Genomic DNA, 20,231 nt, shown 5'->3' with positions numbered 1-20,231 from the left:
AATATACCGCCCCCCCCCCCCCCAATCACAGTGCCTTAAAACGAGAAAAGTTTGTCTTCTGTTCATCCAAAGTCCAACGAGAGGCTGCCAGTTCTGGAAAATATTCATCCAAGTGATGGCAGTGATTCAGAATCCATCAAGAGGTTCCCGCATCTTGGGGTACTGTTCCATCCACACAGGTAGGGGAAGCAGCACCAAAAGAATCTCACAGGGCATTTATGGCCAAGTCTGGAAGTGATTGATATCTACTACTCACACTCCATTGGCCAGATTCCAATCACATGCTCCAACCCAACTGCAAGGGAGAATGGGAAATGTAATTTTCCTATGTATTCAGGAAAGGGAAACAGAAGTGGTGAGCATCCAGCCAGTCTCTGACAGATGGCAATTTAAGTCACCTACCTCCATTTAACAGGTTTTAAGCTCTCACCTTCCTAAACCTTACCTGAACAAAACTCACTTCTTCAAATGTGATGCTTGGATCTGAAGTGAGACCAAGCCTGTCTGATCTGCACTGAGGAGAAAGGGACCATTTACCTCACACTGTGTTTCTCCTCCTCCTCCTCCTCCTCCTCCCTCTCCTCCTTCTCCTTCCCCTTTCTTCTTCTCCTCTCTTCTTCTTCTTCTTCTTCTTCTTCTTCTTCTTCTTCTTCTTCTCCTAATGTTTATTTTTGAGAGAGAGGGAGAGAGGGTGAGGGGGTAGGAACAGAGAGAGAGGGGAGCAGATCTGAAGTGGGATCTGTGCTGAAAGCAGAGAGCCCAAAGTGGGGCTCAAACTCATGAACTGGGACATCATGACCTGAGCCACAGTCAACCACTCAACTGACTGAGCCACCCAGGCACCACTACCTCACTGTGCTTCTGTCGATGCATTGGCTTTTCTGGAAGACACAGCACATCACTGACATACACTGAGTCCATGTGAACTGCTCTTACGCCACATCTTCTCCGTCCTGCCTAGAGCGGTGGTCTCTTGAATCTGGGAATTATCATTGAGGAGCAGTGAAACCCATATGGAATGGGCAGGAAGGAACAGAATGCAGTGGACTGGACGATGGTGGGGCTGGCCATCAGCAGGGCCCATGCAATTAGGGGCATGAAATGAATTCAGAGGAATGTCTTGCCCAGATGAGCAATAGGACAGCACTTGACCAGGGGACAGCAGGGGTCTAAGGAACCCTGACTCCATTGGTTGGCTTGCTTGCCTTTGAGTCCCACCTCCTGTAGGGTCTATGGGGCATGTGCATCTCGATGTGCCCAAGGTCTCCAGCCTGCCCTTGAATATCCAGAGAGCATCCCAGACACTACTTGCTAGGATCCCCCTCTAACATTCCTGGAAGTGCCCCAAGATGCTCACCTGCCCCATGAATCCATCCCGGGGGACGTTCCAGCCCATCTTTACCCCAGGCTGCCCCACCATTCCCCACTGCAACTGGCTTCTCCAGACCATAGCCATGCTCACCCAGTCACCCTAGATGTGGACACAGGCCCTTTATCAAAACACAGCCAACACTAGGATAAACTTGAGCCAAACTTTATGAAAGGCTTGACCAGGAATCATCCTGTGGAACAGAAATGGCTGAAAACTGGATCCTGGAACTCAGAGCTCCAGTGGTCCCTGGGCTGGTCCCTGCTGGCCCCTATTCCCGGCTCTTGCTTGCACCTTAGCCCCTTTCTCCCTGCAGTGTGTGTGTGGGAGGGGGGGCGGGGGTACTGCGGATGTCTCACTCCAGAACTAGGACCCCCCACTCGCGGCCTTCTCTGGGCTCCACCCAGGTCTCGGCCTCTGTCCTAAACAATGTCATCATCATCCCACAAACTTCTGGCCACAGCGCACATAACCTATTAAACGGTCATGCCTTAAACTTCTCCATGCCAGAACAGAACTCTGTTATTACTATTGCAAAACCAAAGGCCCATTAGTGTCTTTCCCCAAAATATGAATCAGAAGAGTGATGGCAGCTTTACCAAAGTGATGCTTCCTCACTTCCTCTCTCCTAGTCATCGAGACTTCACAAATGCCAGGGCGGGCTCTCAGAGGCCCCCATTACGCAGAACTCTGCCGTCTCAAGTCAGGGCCGAAAACTGTAAGTGTGGAACACCTGGCCAGTAAAGCTGACAGCTGAGACAGGCTCAGTGAGCTGTGAGAAGTTGCAGATGAGAGGGACTGTGAGCTCATCACAATGAGCACGTCAGCCCTGGAGGCCACACCAGCGGAAGCACAGACTTGTAGGTGGGGACTCCCCGCCAGAATGACAAAGGAAGGTCTGGACTGTCCCACCCCTAGCTGGCCAGGGGCTTTGCCGTGTAAATAGCACTGGAAGTTAATCTCAGATTACTTACTACACGTTTAGGCTTTAACTTCTATTGAGTAGACAACCTAGGGGTAATTTTTGTAGCACGTGTTTCACGCTTCACAACTAATGCCCCTTAAAGAGTTGAAGTGGACATGTTTAAGGAAATAAAACAAAGCAGGCCCAATAAACATTTGGAGCTGTAGCTGGGAAGCCAGACTACCCCATCTGGATGAGTGAGCCATTGCTCGGCAGTGAACTAGCACGAGATACTGTATTAGCTCAACAGGGGAGTGTAATGGGATGTGGTCGGTGATCCTGCTCCTAATTTTGTTGGGAAATGTGCACTGGACGAGTGTGAGTGAGATAAGGACAAGCTGACTACAGTTGTCCAGGAGGAGCCTGTGAGCCACCTGAGCCCTAGACACTCCTGACCCCCCAACCCCCTGGCTCCAGGAGTGTGGCCGCCCTCCTATTCAGGGAGGCCAAAGCCCCTGGCTCTAGGCTGGGGCTGAGCATATGGGGAGGAGGCGGGCCAAGAGTCAGGCTCTGTGGTAGGGGGTGTCGGGAGGTGTGGGGGTGAAGAGAGGTGAGGAACAGAAAGGAGGGGTGATGGCGATAAGCGTAAGGTTTGAAGACCCAAGGAAACAAAATGTTTGAAAAAGAAAGCATTTCAGAGGTATAAATATTTTGTTGGTGGTGGTAGTGAGTAAACCTTTAGTAAAGTCCCAGAGGTTTGTAAATATATGCTACATATTTGTACATTGAACGATTTCTTTTTTTTTTAGTTTGTTTATTTTGAGAGAGAGAGTGGAGGGGGGCGGGTGGTAAGGGCAGAGAGAGAGGGGGAGAGAGGTTCCCAAGCAGGCTCCACACTGTCAACACAGAGGCTGACACAGGGCTCGATCTCACAAACCACGAGATCATGACCTGAGCCCAAATCAAGGGTCAGACACTTAACTAAGTCGCCCAGGTGCCCCCTCCTCACCCAGGTGCCCCCTCCGTTCTGTGTGTGTGTGTGTGTGTGTGTGTGTGTGTGTTTTACTATTTCTTAATTAGCCTTGGGATTATTCATGGCTCTAGTCATGCCTACTCTTGTCCCCATAAGTGGTGCCTCGGAAAACTCTCAGAGCAGACCATGTGGGTGCTCTGAAGAAGCCTGAGGAGGAGGGCTGAAATCAATCCCTCTTAGCACTTAGGAAGAAAAGCAAAGGACTGGAAGCCCTGAGGAAACATCCTCCTCAGTCCCCAACGACTGCGCTGTCCCGTCCCAGGCGCTGCTCACCCAGGACCGTGTGGAAAGGGGCTCGGGGCCCTCAGGGAACTCCCTCCTAGTTCCAGGCACGGCCATCTGGTACGCACTCTACGTGCACAGTCACACACCCATCGCAGTGACATCCACCAGCTTCTGGATCATCTGGGCGTGGGTGTCGTGGAAGGGCAGCCCATCTACCTCCGGGCCCACCTCGCCCGAGACTCCACTCTGGACTTGGGTGCCGTACCAGGATGCCCGACATTTTTTCTTCCTGGAAAAACAAGGGGATGGGGATAGAAGTGGGGGAGGGGGAGGGAAAAGAAAGAAACACATACATTTACAAGTGGGGGATAGAAGTGGGGGAGGGGGAGGAAAAAGAAAGAAACATACATTTACAAGTGGAGGAAGAGTGTTTCACTTGGCATGGACTCCTTTTTAAAAACGATTTTTGCTTAACCACAGTAATGCCACTGGCAGACTCATAATGAAAAGTGTCCTGTATCACCTCTTATCTGCCCCCAACCCCCCAAGAAGCAGCAATTTGGAACAGTTTGGGATGTTTCTTCTGGTAACTACCTTGGAGTTAGTGTTTGTTAAAAACACTGAAGATTCGCTTCTGCGGGGACAACACGGGCTACTCCCTGCAACCTAGCCCCTGCTCAGCTCTGGATCGGCGGCGGCTTTTGTGCCGGGGAGGCTCCCATTCCTCCTGAGACACCGCCTGTGGGGCGTGTACCAACCCTTCCTGCAGCCACCTTCTTGTCTTCTCCATACGACCCAGTGTGGATGTGGGGGCATCCGGAGGGAGAAGAGCCATGGAGAAAATGCAGCCTGACCTGAAAGCGCGGGCCTACTTGTTCTGTGTCCTTCACCTTGACCACGCCTCCTCCCCTTGAGTAACCTCCCGCTCACCTGCCTAACAGGACTCGGACCCTTCCCCAGCCAATCCGCTGAGGCCACAGCCATTACCCCACCAACTGCCCCTAGGCCCCAATAAAACCTTTGTCCTTTTGAAACTCGGCTCTCTCTCCCCGGTATCTCAACAGCTGCGTCGGGTGCAGGTAGGGCATTGAGCTCAAGCTAGCTCGAATAAAGGCTCTTTTGCTTTTGCATCGGACTCGGCTCCCTGGCGGTCTTTGGGGATCACGAATTCCGGGCATAACAGACCCTGGGCCCAGCAGGCAGGGTTTAGGATCAGACAGATCTGACTTGGGTCTTTCCTGGTAGGTGTTTTAACTTCTCCTTGCCTCAGTGTCCTCATCTGTATAATGGGGATTTTGATGATAATAGTAGTAATGCCTCCATTAAATAAGACGATGGAAGTAAAGCACCTAGTGTGGTCCTTGGCGCACAGTAGGTGCTCATGAGATGAAGTGAATTATTATTGGCAGGGTTGGGTCCCCCGGCCTTTAGCCCAGAGCTTTTTTTCCTTTGACATATTTGCTCATTTTTTAAAAAGTGATTTGATCCCCCTCATTTCACCTTCCGAAAGTAAAGGTCCCAAAGAACTACTTATGAAAGCTAGCATAAGCTAGCATGAGTTACTCTCTGGTTGAAAAGTTCTCCCTGAGGAAGGGGGTCTTGGGTGTGGGCAAAAGGAGAGAGGAAGGTGCCTGAGGGGCAGAAGTCAAGTGTGTTCTCCCCCCACTCCTCCTCCTCCGAAAGCAGAAGGTGGGGGGGGAGTGGTGGAGGAGACATAGGAATCCACAACAGGAAGGTTAGGACAGGACTGAGAAGGGCTCTCATCTTCCTCCTCAGGCATTTCTCATTCATTTCAGCACCCATCAAAGTTTCCTTGAGCACCAGCTGTGTGCCAGAGCTGAACCAGGGATACAGTGGTGAATGTGACATAGTCCCTGACCCCCTGGGGGGTTCATAGTCTAGATAAGTGACCAGGCAGGCACAGTCTATGGGGATCACAGCACCAAGCAGGGGGCATCCAACCCTGGTTATCAGAGTGGCTCAAGAAAGACTTTCTAGAAAACAGACAGCTAGGATGTCAGATGACAAAAGAGCAGGAAGGAGCCAAGACAGGGGCTGTGAGGAGCACTCACTGAAAACCAGTCAAAACAATGGAGAGAGTGCTGGCAAAAGTCACCTGGGAACTGTCTCTACTCCCAGCTGGTGGGAGAGCCTGCATTTCCACCTGCCCTGAGTGCCAAGTTGGGAGGGACACCCACGGGCATTTCCAGGCATCTCTTTGTCCACCAGCCCCTTCCCAGGGACCACCCAGCCTAGAATGGCATTTCCTGCCCTTTGTTTGGGCTTTATTCTTCCATTTCTCTCTCCATTGGATCATATCCTCTCTTTCTGGGGGAGTGCTCCTGGGTCCCCGGAGGGGGGATGGGCATTTCCTCTTAGCGCACTGCCTACTGGCACCATTCCCATCCTTCTGGGTCCCAGGGAGAGGCTTGGGGTGTCAGGGTGCATGTGATTAGACAGCAGCTTTGGAACTGGTTGGCACTCGGCCTCTACCAAGAGCCACAAGGAACAGCTGGGCCAGTGGAGACTGCCTGAAAATTTCCAGGAATCACTGAATGACCACACCATCTTCAAGGAGATGCCACCACATGGAGGAGGCGACAGAAGACAGGAGACTTGACCTGGAGGCGGAGCACCTGGAGGCTGTGACACCAATCCAGGCTGAGACAGTGTGGCATGAGAGGAGGGACGGAGGACGGAAGTGAGACAAGAAGGCCAGGGCTTGGGGCCTAGTTCATTGTGAACAGGGAAAGAGGCCCTAGGATGCCTTCTGGGGCTTAGTGGCTGAGTGCGTGGGTGGTCACTGTTGGTTCACACAGGGTGCGTGGTAGGGTGGTGTCATGGGTAGGTGATGTTGCTGTTCAAAGTGGGGTGGGAGAAAGGGGCCTCCTAGGAAGTTAGAACTGTTCTGTATCATGATCTTGGCAGTGGCTGTATGGATGTATATGTATGTAAAAACTCATCTGCTGTACATGCAAGATGTATGCACTTCTTTCTTCTATGTAACTCAATTTTTAAAAGTTAGAAAGAAAAGTAGAGTGGGATGAAGGTACTGGAAGAGAAAAGGAGCCCAGGATGAAGCCATGTTCCTGCTTGTCTGTATCATCCATCTATCCATCCATCTAGCCAGACAGCCAGCAATCCATCCATCCATCCATCCATCCACCCATCCATCCATCCAGGCATCCATCCATCCATCCAGGCATCCATCCATCCATCCACCCATCCAGGCATCCATCCATCCATCCATCCATCCATCCTTAGTCCTTGTAAGGTGTCATCAATCAGCTCTTAGCTCTTGACAAGGTGTGGGGAATGCTCTCCAGCCATTTAGTGCCCTCAGATAAAACTCCCAGGCACAGCCAAGGGCTGGAGCAGGCAGGGTGTGCCTTAGATGGTGGTGGCTACCTTCCCTGGGCTCCTCAGCCTGGTGCCCACACCTGCTACAGTTACAAGGGGACCCCTAAGAACCGTCCCTGAATATGGGAGGCCCTGCTTACAAGCAACTCACAGAGCAGAGATGGGGGGGGCATTCCTCATCCTGCTAATCAAGCTGCACCACCTGCTCAGGCCACAGCTCTGCCCACACCTCTCGATGAGTCAGGGACATCCATGGAGCCACCTACAGAACTCTAGCATGACGATGCACGCTGCACTGCTTCGTGTGCCTGCACCTTGGCTTATGTGGGTCCTCTGCCTGGAAGAGCCTTCCCACCCTTTCTTACCTGCCTACTTATATCCCACTCATCCTTTAAGACCTAGCTCAGCACGACCTCCTCCAGGCAGCCTTTCTTGAGCCCCCTGAGGGAGCTGAGTGCCTGCTCTCTGTCCCCACAGCAGCTTGCCCTGCACACTTCTATCGTTCCATGAGTCCCCACACCTGACCCCAGGGAGATCCCGAGTTCCCTACCCAGGGCCTGGGTCTGACCCCATTGCCTCTCAGAGCAGACCTGGCCTGGCCCAGAGGAGGGGCTCAACACACACGAGTTTGTACTTTTGCTTTGAAAACGTTTCCTTTTATTTTCCTTACAAGAGCGATACATTATTAATGTATTTATGAAGGACTGGGTGGAAACTCAAAAGGAGAATTTTCCATCCCCAGAGGGTAAGCATTTGGTCTGTGTGAATTTGTTTGGCTGGGTTCATTCTTTTGTGTCTGTGTGAATCAGGAATCATGTGTCAGGCAGCCCCCCTGAGTGTTTTTTTCCAGTTCAGATCCAGGAAGTGCAAAGAAAACACAGAAGGCCCTGTGGGCCCCTATGGGGCAGACCGTTTCCCCTGAAAATGTCACTTCAAGCTGCTCTAGTGCCCCCAACCCCACATGGCACCCTGGCATTAGCAGGAACCAGGAAACTTCTGAGCCACAGAAACAGAATGGAGTCAGAAAGACCCAGGCTCAGGTCCAAGGTCATCTCTTAGCTGGGTGAGTTGGGCAAGCCACCTCCCTTGTTGGAATCCCAGCTCCCTCATGTGTAAAGTGGGGACAACATCAACCCAGGGAGGTGTTGGAGAGAAACGGGGTGGCAGGAGGGAGAAAGACAGAGACACGGAGGGAGAGACAGGGCTCTGGATGCACATGCTTCTCCAAAGTGAGGGGCTCTGGGCCTCAGCCCCTGGCTGCCTGGGGACTCATCACAACCACTCGCCCCACCTGAGCTGCTATGTCCAGGCTCGAGGCTCAGGAACCTTCCCGCCTTGGGATTGCCTTCGCTTCTCCCCAGACCAACCCTCTAACCCAGGGTCTCACAGTGTGGTCACCCAGAACATGTCAGAGATGCCACTTCGGCTCAACTCAGGTCTCTGGAGTCAGGTACCCTGGGGTGGGCTTTGCACCCTGTGGTTTACAATGCCCTGAGGTGATTCAGATGCCTCTAGATTTGGGGACCTGCTGCCCTAACAAAGCACTGCATCGGACTGCCCGTTCATTCATTCATTCGTTCTACAAGAATTTACCACTATGTTCCCTCTGCTGGTTGCTGGGAAAGCAGACACAAAAGACCTGGTTCCTGGTCTTGCATTTAGCGATCCATACCTTTGGGAGGCCAGGCTAGGAAAGTGAGGCCTTCAGGTGCACGAGACTGCTTCTGGACTGGTTAGGAGTGGCCGTGGGGTCCGCGGCCCAGCCTGACCTCGCACAGGAACCCCTCCTCCATGGGCCCACGTCAGAGGCTTCCTCCTTGCAGGGCTGCGCAGCTCCGCAGAGGGCAAGGTCTTCCTTACAGTGAACCTGCTTTCGTGACCTCTGCCTTTTGGCCTGCTTCTGTCTCTCAGGGGGCCGAGGGCGTTGTCTGTCTCCCTCCTCCAGGAAGCCATTCAGGTGTGAGCCATTCATCCCCCCCCCAGTCTTCTCCCCTCCAGGCCAAACACCCCAGCTCCCTCCACGGTTTCTCAGGCTTTGCGGCCCTCTCAGCCTCCCGCCTGCCCCCAGGTGAAGCTGCTGCTCACGGGCAAGTCCCTTCAGGCCTGGGATTTAGACATCAAGTCAGGGCTTTGGCTCCAATTTCCCATGATCCAAATTATTCTGGAAAATTCTCCCAGAAGGTGCTTCAGGCTCAAGGAGGAGCAGGGGATGAAGAGGTGGGTTTGAGTCTGCGATTGGGGTGAGTGGGTAGGGCCGTGGGAACTGAGGCCCCAAGAGAGAACGGCAGAGTCATTGAGTCCTTCTGTTTTCAAACAATAATCATCCTAAAATAATCCACATGCCAAAGAGCCACATTTTGTGGTGGCAAATTTTGCTCCCCTACATAGGCAGGCTCTGCCTCTGGCTGTTAACAGGCAGCAGTGGTCCTGGCCCTGGGCTGAAAGCCTGAAAGCCCTGCCTCTCCTGCAGGGAGTGGCCAGCTGGGGTGTGTTACCTTAGCAACGGATGGAAGGGCCTGAGCCCAGTCCTGCTCCCCAGGTGCTCTGGAGGGTCCAACTGCCTCCCTTAGGTAATGTCTGTGGACCTCACATGAGTTGAGGATGTACAGCACACAGGCCAAGGCACAGCCTCCCCAGTTAGAAACACCTAGAACAGAAAAAGATTCTATCATAGAATTGGAAAGCCTATGGGGTCCATCACCCTGCCTCTAAGCAGCAGAACTCATCTCAAAGAGTGGCCCCAAGGGGGGTGTGGGTGGCTCAGTCGGTTGAGTGTCCAACTTCGGTGACCATAAAACCTATGACCCACAAGGAACGGTATGGCCATAGACCACCCCTCATATGATGGAAACAAGCCAATCAGGAATGGACCACCCAGCATCTAGAGTTATCCAGTCAATAAGGGTAGGACCTGAGAAGAAACAAGAGGGAAGGGAAGGGGCTGACCAAAACCCTATAAAATAAAGACCCTTGTCTATAGGGTCTTACTTACTTTGTAAGTAAGAGTAATCTTATAGTCTAATAAACTGTTGCCTGCTGCTCAGTTTGTGTCCACATCTTCATTCTTCAAAGCAGTGAGACAACAAACCCCGGGTATTGAGGTAAAAAAAAATTCTGCAACACGGACAGTTCAGAGCCTGGAGCCTGCTTCAGATTCTGTGTCTCCCTCTCTCTCTGCCCCTCCTCCACTCACACTCTGTCTTTCTCAAAACTAAATAAACATTAAAAAAAAAAAAAAAAAAAAAAAAAGACCGGTGGCACCAGGAGCTCCTGGGAACTTGTTAGAAACACAGATTCATGGGCCCCAGCGCAGACCTGGGCCTGACTGGCCCGCCATGTGAATACTCACCAGTGATGACAGCAAAGTCAGCCTCCACATCACAGGCAATCACATCCCCTTTTCGTATGTGTCTTTTCACAGCCTCCTTGACTTTGCCCTTCCCAAGCTGATTGCCCCATCACCGACCCCTGAAGGCAAGGGGAACCAAGTCAGTGGGTGTATAGGATTGAGCAAAATGGGGGCTCGATGTGGGGCAGGACGGTCCCCCCCCCACATGTGTTTTGTTGCCTCAGGTTAGGGAAAAGGGTTGCTTCTGGGTACATTTTCAGACAACTAGGAGATGTACTTCTCCTTCAGATCTTCTAGGAACTTCTTTAGTTAAAATTGAGTTGAGGGGCGCCTGGGTGGCTCAGCCGGTTAAATGCCCAACTTCGGCTCAGGTCATGATCCCACAGTTCATGGGTTCGAGCCCTGTGTTGGTCCCTGGGCTGAGGGCTCAGAGCCTGGAGCCCCTGCTTCAGATTCTATGTCTCCCTCTCTCCCTGCCCCTCCCTCACTAGTGCTCTCTCTCGCTCTCTCTCTCTCTCTCAAAAATAAATAAAACATACAAAGTTTTTTTAAAAAAGTGAGTTGAAGTTTGGAACTCACCAGAATGTGGCCAGTGCCCTACTGAGTCATGCTCTCTAGTCACAGATGGAATACCCCCTATGCTGATGTTACCAAGCCCGAGGGAGACGCAGCTGTGGTTCCTCAACTTTTGAGTGACTCCTGCTTACAGAGGGGCTTCAAGGAAGGCCCTGAACCCCATCCATGTGCTGGGGAGCTGATACAGATTGTGAAGGTCAATTCTGTAATTTAATGTAAATTAAAGACTGAGCCTGGGTGGCTCAGTCGGTTGGGTGTCCAACTTCGGCTCCGGTCATGATCTCACAGTTCGTGAGTTTGAGCCCCACATCAGGCTCTGTGCTGAGAGCTCAGAGCCTGGAGCCTGCTTCAGATTCTGTGTCTCCCTCTCTCTCTGCCCCTCCCCCACTCATGCTCTGAGTATGAAATATATGTGTGTCAGTTAATCTACACCAGAAGGGTGCCTGGTTGCTTGTGGAGTAGCCTAATGAGGAACACATACCACAGGGGTGGTTGGTTAGCACTGGAAAGAGACCACGGCCTAAAGGCGATCTGATAAGCAGCACCAGAGGGTTTGTTAATTAGCACAATAAATGCTAGCGCAAATACGTTAGAATAAATCAATATCAGAAATGATTTAATTCTTCTGTGAAAGGAATGGTGTTGAAGATAGGTGAACTGGCTAAAAATAATTACCAGGCTGCACCACCCTCACAGGAACAGGATGCAAAAAAATCTAACCAGGGGCACCGGGGTGGCTCAGTTAAGCGACTGACTTCAGCTCAGGCCATGATCTCGCGGTCCACGAATTCGAGCCCCGAGTCTGAGCCCCGAGTCGGGCTCTGTGCTCACGGCTTGGAGCCTGAAGCCTGCTTCAGATTCTGTCTCCCTCTCTCTCTGTGCCTTCTCTGCTCTGTCTCTCTCTCTCTCTCTCTCTCTCTCCAAAAAAAAAAAAAAAAAAAAATTATAACTAACTCTGCAGCCTACCCATCTGAGGTGGTGCTAGAGGAACACCGTTTGGTCCTGTGTCCAGGTATTTCTGGAGGCTTCTGGAGGCCAGAGGTCAGCTGAATCTGCCTCCAGGAGAGGGTTGTGGCTGCCTTAAGATAACCGCTTACCCAAAGCACTTGTCCAAGGGCCTCAAGGGCAGAGGGCCAGGCCATGCAAGCCTGCAGAAAGGTTGCATGGCTCTTTTTGTGTCTGTTTCTAGAAAGGCCTGGAATGCGTGGAAGCATTCCACCAGAGGCTAGCATTCACTGTGAGATGGTGGACAGGGACCAGAGCTACCCCACCTCAAGCGCCAGAGACCTGGACGCAGCCCAAAGAATCAGACTGTTATGAATGGCCAGATGCCTTAGGTCCACACCCTGAGGATTTCTCTCTGAAAAATTTTCTGGGTCCACGACAGGCTACTGAATGAAGGGAAATAATAACAACCCCAGCATGGGTATTTTGTCTATTTCTGTCTCTGCTCTTTTGCATTTTATGAATTTTATCTTGTTTGCTCCTCAGGTGAGTCCTCGTTTGCCTCACTTGATGGCATTCCCAGAATCTCCAAGAGGGGTGGCACCTAGGTCCTGGGTGGTCAGTAGTACGTCCATGACAAGGTAGCTGCCAGTGGAAACTGAGGAAAACAGGGTGTTGATGGAGCAGAGGGGAGAAAAGACCAGGGGTGGTCCTGCTGAGAAGGGGGTGCTGGGGGAAATCACAGGAGAAGCTTGGGCTCCTTTGGGTAAGAGAGGGGTCCAAGGGCCCACAAAAAAGGGGCAACAGGAAGGCACAAACAGCGAGCTCTACCTGCGTCCTCTGGGATCTTGGGGGGATGAGCAAAGATTAGGGGTCCATTCATCAGGGGAAGAGCAGCTCCTTCAGACCCTGATTGCCCCTTTGGACTTGGAGACCCCTTCCCTCCCCGCCCTGGGCATGCCTTCCTCCAGCCCTCAGGTCCTTCGCCTGGCCAGCCTCGAGAGACAGGAAGCCCAAGCCAACTGTGCTGTGGGCACCACACCCACGGCCTCTTCTGGGAAAGACCAGGCGATTTGCAGAAATTTTCTACCCAGCCAGGAAGACTTTCATTGTCTCATCCAACCTCAAAAGCCAAAGGAGACTAATGAGTCTGGGAAACACTCTGAAGTGTTTGAATGAAGAGAACAAATAAACACAGAACAGAGAAACTTGCCTTAATTACCCCAGGGTCTATACCTACTCCCAGGGGAAGAACACTGCTCTGGGAGTTACAGCAAGCCTTTCAGAAATTCAGTTAAAGCAACGTGATTCCATGAAAAGCATGTTTGGAGGGGTCCTGGGAGTCTGGACTCCTAATTCTATCAGCAACACTAATGTGCTCAGCGACCATGAGGAACCTCCGTAGGCCTCATTTTTGGACACTCTACCTTACCTACTTCCCAGGGTTTTAAAGAGGCTTCAACAATATATGGATGTGAAACCTCTTTGAAAGCGATGAAGTTCTGTACAAACACAAATGATCACATTATATTATTAGCAATCGGAATATTGCACTAATCATATATTCAAGATATATTTCAAAACTAAAGCTCTTATAAGATGAAGCACAGTATATACATGGTGCATTGGTCCTGAATGACTAAAAGAATATGTTATGCCTTGATTTTATTATTATTATTATTTTACTATTAGTTTGTTTTTTTTTTTAATTTTTTTTCAACGTTTATTTATTTTTGGGACAGAGAGAGACAGAGCATGAACGGGGGAGGGGCAGAGAGAGAGGGAGACACAGAATCGGAAACAGGCTCCAGGCTCTGAGCCATCAGCCCAGAGCCTGACGCGGGGCTCGAACTCACGGACCGCGAGATCGTGACCTGGCTGAAGTCGGACGCTTAACCGACTGCACCACCCAGGCGCCCAGTTTTTTTTTTTTTAAGTTTATTTATTTTGAGAAAAAAAGAGACAGTGTGAGTGGGGGAGGGGACGGAGAGAGAAGGAGACAGAGAATCCCAAGCAGGCTCCACACTGCCACACACAGCCTGACACGGGGCTCTAACCCCCAAAACCGTAGATCATGGCCTGAGCCGAAACCCAGAGTCGGATGCTTAACTGACTGAGCCAGCCAGGTGCCCCTATTTTACTATTAGTTTTAATATTTTAGAGTTGGGGGAATAGAATATGCTAAAGCATCATTTTCCTTTCTTGCTGTGGGAATGTTGGATTTCTAAGTGATAATGTTGTTATTGTCTACACAGATCACAATAAACAAAGAGCATCTCTGGAGTAGAAAAACTATGGACCCCATAGAACTCCTTCATGTCACCTGTTCAATAGTCAACTAAAAAGGCATTTAGTGCAGACACGCTCTTGTTGAATTCTCTGTGCTCCCGGCTTACCAGTAGCTGAGATTCCAGGAATCTTCTGTGCTGCCAGGAAAAGATCATCAGTGGGGTCAACCCAGTGCCTGATGCTCATCTTCCTCGCATTATAGCAATTACCATTGGCGGCCCTTCCTGTGCGCTCAATTGCCACCAGATGGTCGAATCTGCCAGGAAGCAAGGGCATAGGGGCTTTATGGAGGGTGTGGCTGACTTGTTGGGTCATGTGTTTGTGTGAAGGACCCTTGTGCTCTCTTTGATTCCTTCATTCCTACAGAATTTGACTCAACATTTATGTGTGCCACGGCCTGTGCTGGGGGCTAGTTGATCAGATCATTTTTTTTAAAGTTTATTTTTTAAAGGAGGGAGGGGCAGAGAGAGAAAATCCCAAGCAGGCTCTGCATTGTCAGCATAGAGCCAGACTCGGGCCTGGAACTCAGGAACCGTGAGATCATGACCTGAGCCGAAACCAAGAGTCAGATGCTTAACTGACTGAGCCACCCAGGTGCCCCTCGATCAGATCACTAAAAATCTCATCAGAATCTCTAGCGGTTCATTAGAGTCAGAGGCTGTGAGATTGAGAAGGCTAATGGTCAGGGTCATGTGCTTGACGCTGCTGATGCCCTGCCCCGTCTCCACTAGCCAGTGGGCACCAGCACCCAGGGGTTGGAGCGTTGGCTGCTCCTGGCCCACTTGTGGCTTCTTCTAGGTTCTCGTTCGGTTTACGAACACAAACAGACTTAAAAAAGAGTTGAAATGGAAGACGAATGAATCTAATACAAGACGGAGATTAGATAAGAGGCACAGGGAGCAGCGGTAAGCTTGTGGGCTATGGAATCAGATGGTGTAGGCTCTGAGTCCAGACCCTCCCGCTCCTGGCCTTGGCCAAGTGCTTAACCTCTCTGACCCACATTTGCTACCTCGGATGACCTGACAAGGGGACCTGTCTCATACAGGGCTGAAAGCAGCCTCCCTCGGCCTCATTTTTGGACACTGTGCCTGCAATATCTACTTCCCCGGGTTTGAAAGAGGCTTCAACAATATAGTGGAGAAAATGCACAAGAGGTGCTTAGCAGAGGGCCCTGCACCCACTCAGTGCACGGTAAGTGGTAGTAGTTGTGGATGTTATCACTATTAGGAGGAATATTATCTTTTTTTCTCCACTATTTTTAAGTTTTTATTTAAATTCTAGTTAGTTAACAGACAGTGCAATATTGGTTTCAGGAGTAGAATGCAGTGACTCATCACTGATCTACAATGCCCAGTGCTCATCACAAGCGTCCTCCTTAATGCCCACTGCCATATAGCCTATCCCCCACCCATCTCGGGAAAATACTGTCTTGATTATCCAATTTCAAAACATGAAAATCACACTTCTTTATTTCTGCAAATCCTCCCATGATGGAGTTCTTTAAAATCTTTGCTACAGGTAGCTAGGTGGTTAAGCGTTGACTTCAGCTCGGGTCATGATCTCGCGGTCTGTGAGTTCGAGCCCACATCGGGCTCTGTGCTGACAGCTCAGAGTCTGGAGCCTGCTTCGGATTCTGTGTCTTCCTCTCTCTCTGCCCCTACGCCGCTCATGCTCTGTCTCTCTCCCTCTCTCAAAAATAAGTAGACGTTAAAAAATTTTAAAAATCTTTGCTGTGGGAAACTGTGTGGTGGTTGCTCAAAACACGTAAAATAGAATCACCACGCGAACCAGAAATTCCACAAAAGAACGGACAGCGGGGTCTCCAAGAGATATTGCACATCCTTGCTCACGACAGTGGTGTTCCCACCAAGCGAACGGTAGAAGCAGCCCAGTGCCCACCGACAGACAGGCAAAAAGAACCAAAAGTGGTGCGTCCTCAAAAAGGATGGAAATTCTTTAAAAAAATGTTTTTTTCAACGTTTATTGATTTTTGGGACAGAGAGAGACAGAGCATGAATGGGGGAGGGGCAGAGAGAGAGGGAGACACAGAATGGGAAACAGGCTCCAGGCTCTGAGCCATCAGCCCAGAGCCTGACGCGGGGCTCGAACTCACGGACCGCGAGATCGTGACCTGGCTGAAGTCGGACGCTTAACCGACTGCGCCACCCAGGCGCCCCAAAAAGGACGGAAATTCTTTTTTTTTTTTTTTCTTTTTTTTCAACGTTTATTTATTTTTGGGACAGAGAGAGACAGGGCGTGAATGGGGGAGGGGCAGAGAGAGAGGGAGACACAGAATCGGAAACAGGCTCCAGGCTCTGAGCCATCAGCCCAGAGCCTGACGCGGGGCTCGAACTCACAGACCACGAGATCATGACCTGGCTGAAGTCGGACGCTTAACCGACTGCGCCACCCAGGCGCCCCGAAAGGACGGAAATTCTGACATGTGCTACGACATGGATGAAACTTGTGGATAATTTGCCGACCGAAATCAGCCAATCACAGAAGAACGAATACTGTAGGATCTCACCTTTATGAGGTACTAGAGCAGTTGATTCATAGAGACAGGAAGTAGAAGGGTCGGGGTCAGGGGTTGGGGTCGGGGTGGGGGATGGAAAGCCACTGTTTAATGGGGACAGCATTGCCGTTTGGGAGATGAAAAGGTCCTGGAGATGGACACACGACAATGCGAATACACCTTAATGCCACTGAACTGCACACTTAAAATGGTTAAAGTGGCAACATTTATGTTATGTATATTTTACTACAGTAAAAAAAAAAACACTAAGCTCTGAATGCTTTTTCTGTACATGTTTTTATTTCTATTTTATTAAAAATATTTTTTTATGTTTATTTATTTTTGAGAGACAGAGACAGAGAGAGAGCAGGGAAAGGGCAGAGAGAGGGAGACACAGAATCTGAAGCAGGCTCCAGGCTCTGAGCTGTCAGCACAGAGCCCGATGTGGGGCTTGAACTCACAGTCTGCGAGATCATGACCTGAGCTGAAGTCGGACGCTTAACCGACTGAGCCACCAAGGTGCCCCTGTACATGTTTTTAAAAAACAAAATCTTTATGCCTGGTCTGTGCCCTCTGGTTGTGCATAATGTGGTGACATCATACATGCCTGGATGAATAGGCCACCGGGTAGGTTTTGGAATGTAATCCTGAGGCTACATGTCCACGGCAGAAAAAGGCAACCACTGAGAAGCAGAATCAACAAAAGGAAGGAGCTTTTTTTTTTTTTAAGTTTATTTATTTATTTTGAGAGAGAGGCAGAGAGAGTGAGCAGGAAAGGGCAGAGAGAGAGAGAGAGGGAGACAGAGAATCCCAAGAGGTCTCTGCGCTGTCAGTGTGGAGCCTGATGCAGGGCTCAAACCCACGAACCGTGACATCATGACTTGAGTTGAAACCAAGGGTCGGACGCTTAACTGACTGAGCCACCCAGGCGCCCCAGGAGGAAAGAGCTTTGACCCTGAATTTCCTCTAGATCTGTATCAATGTCGTTGAAAAAGCTGTTTACAACAAGACCTCCAATTGAGATTAATACATTCTCTATTCTGCAGGGAGAACACCATTTCTGGATCTTCCCCCCAGGAGAATTCAGTTATATACCTCACGAAGGTGGATTGATTTTTTTTTTTTTTTCTAGGCCTGCAGGGTCCATTTAGCTACAGTGGGAAGTAATCCACTCCTGGGAAGCCTGTTCCCTGGAAAGAGTTAATGCATCTTCTCCAAAGACAGCAGAACCCTCTCTCCACCTCTCTTCGCTCAGCAAACAGAGCAGCACCTGTGTTAACTGCCATCGGGGATCCCACACAAGAGAATGTTCCAGCTTCTCCCCGGAGTTCCGGAGCTTTGTTTATATGCCAACTGTTTGCAGAATAGAAACATCTCTAATATGAACCATACATGTTCTTGCAGCTTTAAATAGCATATCAGCTTCATGATTGAACTTTTCATTGGTGACTCAGGGTTGTCATTATGATCACCAAATTCTGCTGTGACGTGCAGTAAAGCTATGCCCTCCAGGCCTATTAAGTCAGTGTTTTTAAGTTCTAATGGGACACTCATTAGTGGGTTGTGAAATAAATTAGGCCACGTCAGCATTTCCAGAAAAGTAAAATAGAACACCGAAGAACAGAATAGAACAGACTGGAATAGAAAATGTCAGAAAATACTGTTTTTTGAATCTTCTGTTCTAGTTGTGTGTGCATACATGTGTACTGTTTTGCAATGCAAAATGTAGTATGTATTACTTTTGTCAAAAACGTTTGCAGAACACGGTATTAAAAATTAAGATCTGAAATTCATCCCTACCTACAATAAAAATATTTTTCAAAATGTTTGATCATAACACGCAGTAAAAAAAAATACACATACTTGGGGGCACCTGGGTGGCTCAGTCAGTTAAGCGTCTGACTTTGGCTCAGGTCATGATCTCACAGTTTGTGAGTTCGAGACCCGCGTCGTGCTCTATGCTGACAGTTCAGAGCCTGGAACCTGCTTCGGATTCTGTGTCCCCCTCTCTCTCTGCCCCTCCCCCACTCACACTCTGTCTCTGTCTCTCAAAAATAAACATTAAAAAGGCACACACACTTGCATAAAGTTTCCTGACAGTACTTAACATGATGACTTAAAATATACAATGGTATTTCTATTTCTATTTCACCTTCCGAAGGTGCTGGTTACCCCCACTGGAATGATTCACTGCCCTCTGATGGGTCATGACCCAGTTTGAGAAACTGTTAAGGTTTTGTTTTTGTTTTTTTTTTAATGAGTGGATTTTTTTTTTAATTTTTTTTTTCAACGTTTATTTATTTTTGGGACAGAGAGAGACAGAGCATGAACGGGGGAGGGGCAGAGAGAGAGGGAGACACAGAATCGGAAACAGGCTCCAGGCTCCGAGCCATCAGCCCAGAGCCTGACGCGGGGCTCGAACTCACGGACCGCGAGATTGTGACCTGGCTGAAGTCGGACGCTTAACCGACTGCGCCACCCAGGCGCCCCAAGGTTTTGTTTTTTATAATTGTCCTATTGTCTCCCTCTACGGAGAAGACATGCCATCTCTCAGGGACCTGCCACTCCCAGAGACCCTCTGCGAAGCCCCCAGTACAGCTTGAGACCCTCCAGCCTGGCCCATCAGAACCCCGAGGTTCTGTCCTCTCTGGAGTTGTCAAAGTTAATAGTGTGTGGGCTTTTCCACCACCACCACTCACACTGGGAGGTGATATACATACCTGGGCGACTTGGGGTCCCCATCTTTGCAGAGAAATGCCTGAGAAGTTCCCGCTGATTCACCTTGGAGAGTTAATATGGGGATCTGTGTCTTCAGGACCCCTTGAAAGTAAAGGCAGAGGGTGGACGCATCAGCCCTAGTGCTGCATTTTGGAAATTCACGTTGGCTTTTCAAAAGCTTCTTTGGAGAGGATCATCATCATGGGTGAGCAGCACCTACCTGTAGAATACTTTGTTAGGAAAGCCAAGACCTGGATGCAAAAATACTTGCTTCCTTTTAGTCATGAGTAAACCCCAGGGCTGGTGGAGTGTGTGACCCTGAGTGGAACTGGGCTAGTGGCACCAATATTGTGGGCTAGCAAATAGGCTGCATGTAGATGTCCATAACACCATGTGATCGGAGGCCTATTCTGGCTCACTGTCCTTGTGAGCGCTGAAGACATATTTAGGTGCCCAGGTGACAGGGAGGCAGCTCTCCACTAAGTATGTGACATGCATGCTTTCATTTAACTGGCACAACAATTCTATGTGATAAGAACCTTATGAACCCCATTTTACAGAAGAGGAAAACTGAGGCTCAGAGATGCTAAATAACTTAGGCAAAGCTGAACATGGAGGTCAGTGTCACGACCTCAGTTTCCACCCTAAGTTCTCATCTGGTCCCCACCCTCCCCTCCCTGCACACCCTTGGGGAAGTTCGAGAACAACAGAAGAGAGGTCCCAGAGTCTGGGCCTGGAGTTAGCTACTGATAGTAAAGTGATTTCCAAAAGTGAGTTTGGCTCTCAAAAAAGGCACCTTTTCTAATTACAATAATAATACATATTATTGTAGAATACATGGGAAGCACACACAAACTCCAAATTAAAATAAAACTGACTTGGGGCAGCTGGTGGCTCAGTCGGTTAAGCATCTGACCCTTGGTTTCTGCTCTGGTCATGATCTCATGG

At 49.9% G+C, this 20,231-nt stretch overlaps 1 protein-coding gene across 1 annotated transcript in view; it reads right to left on the bottom strand.

The window, feature by feature from the left end:
* Positions 1 to 3,467: 3,467 nt before the first annotated feature.
* DGLUCY (D-glutamate cyclase) overlaps positions 3,468 to 20,231 on the bottom strand; it is a 40,453-nt gene continuing 23,689 nt past the window's right edge. The window contains 7 exon segments of the mRNA XM_045060381.1: positions 3,468 to 3,786; positions 3,788 to 3,820; positions 9,387 to 9,538; positions 10,241 to 10,348; positions 10,351 to 10,359; positions 14,158 to 14,306; positions 19,286 to 19,385. Of these exon segments, the coding sequence (XP_044916316.1) occupies positions 3,670 to 3,786; positions 3,788 to 3,820; positions 9,387 to 9,538; positions 10,241 to 10,348; positions 10,351 to 10,359; positions 14,158 to 14,306; positions 19,286 to 19,385 (668 nt within the window). The 3' untranslated portion in view covers positions 3,468 to 3,669.

The sequence above is a fragment of the Felis catus genome, chromosome B3, assembly GCF_018350175.1.
Source record: "Felis catus isolate Fca126 chromosome B3, F.catus_Fca126_mat1.0, whole genome shotgun sequence".
Taxonomy (NCBI): Eukaryota; Metazoa; Chordata; class Mammalia; order Carnivora; family Felidae; genus Felis; species Felis catus.
Note: the sequence above shows the minus strand (reverse complement) of the source record. Positions and strands in the feature narration are given on the sequence as shown.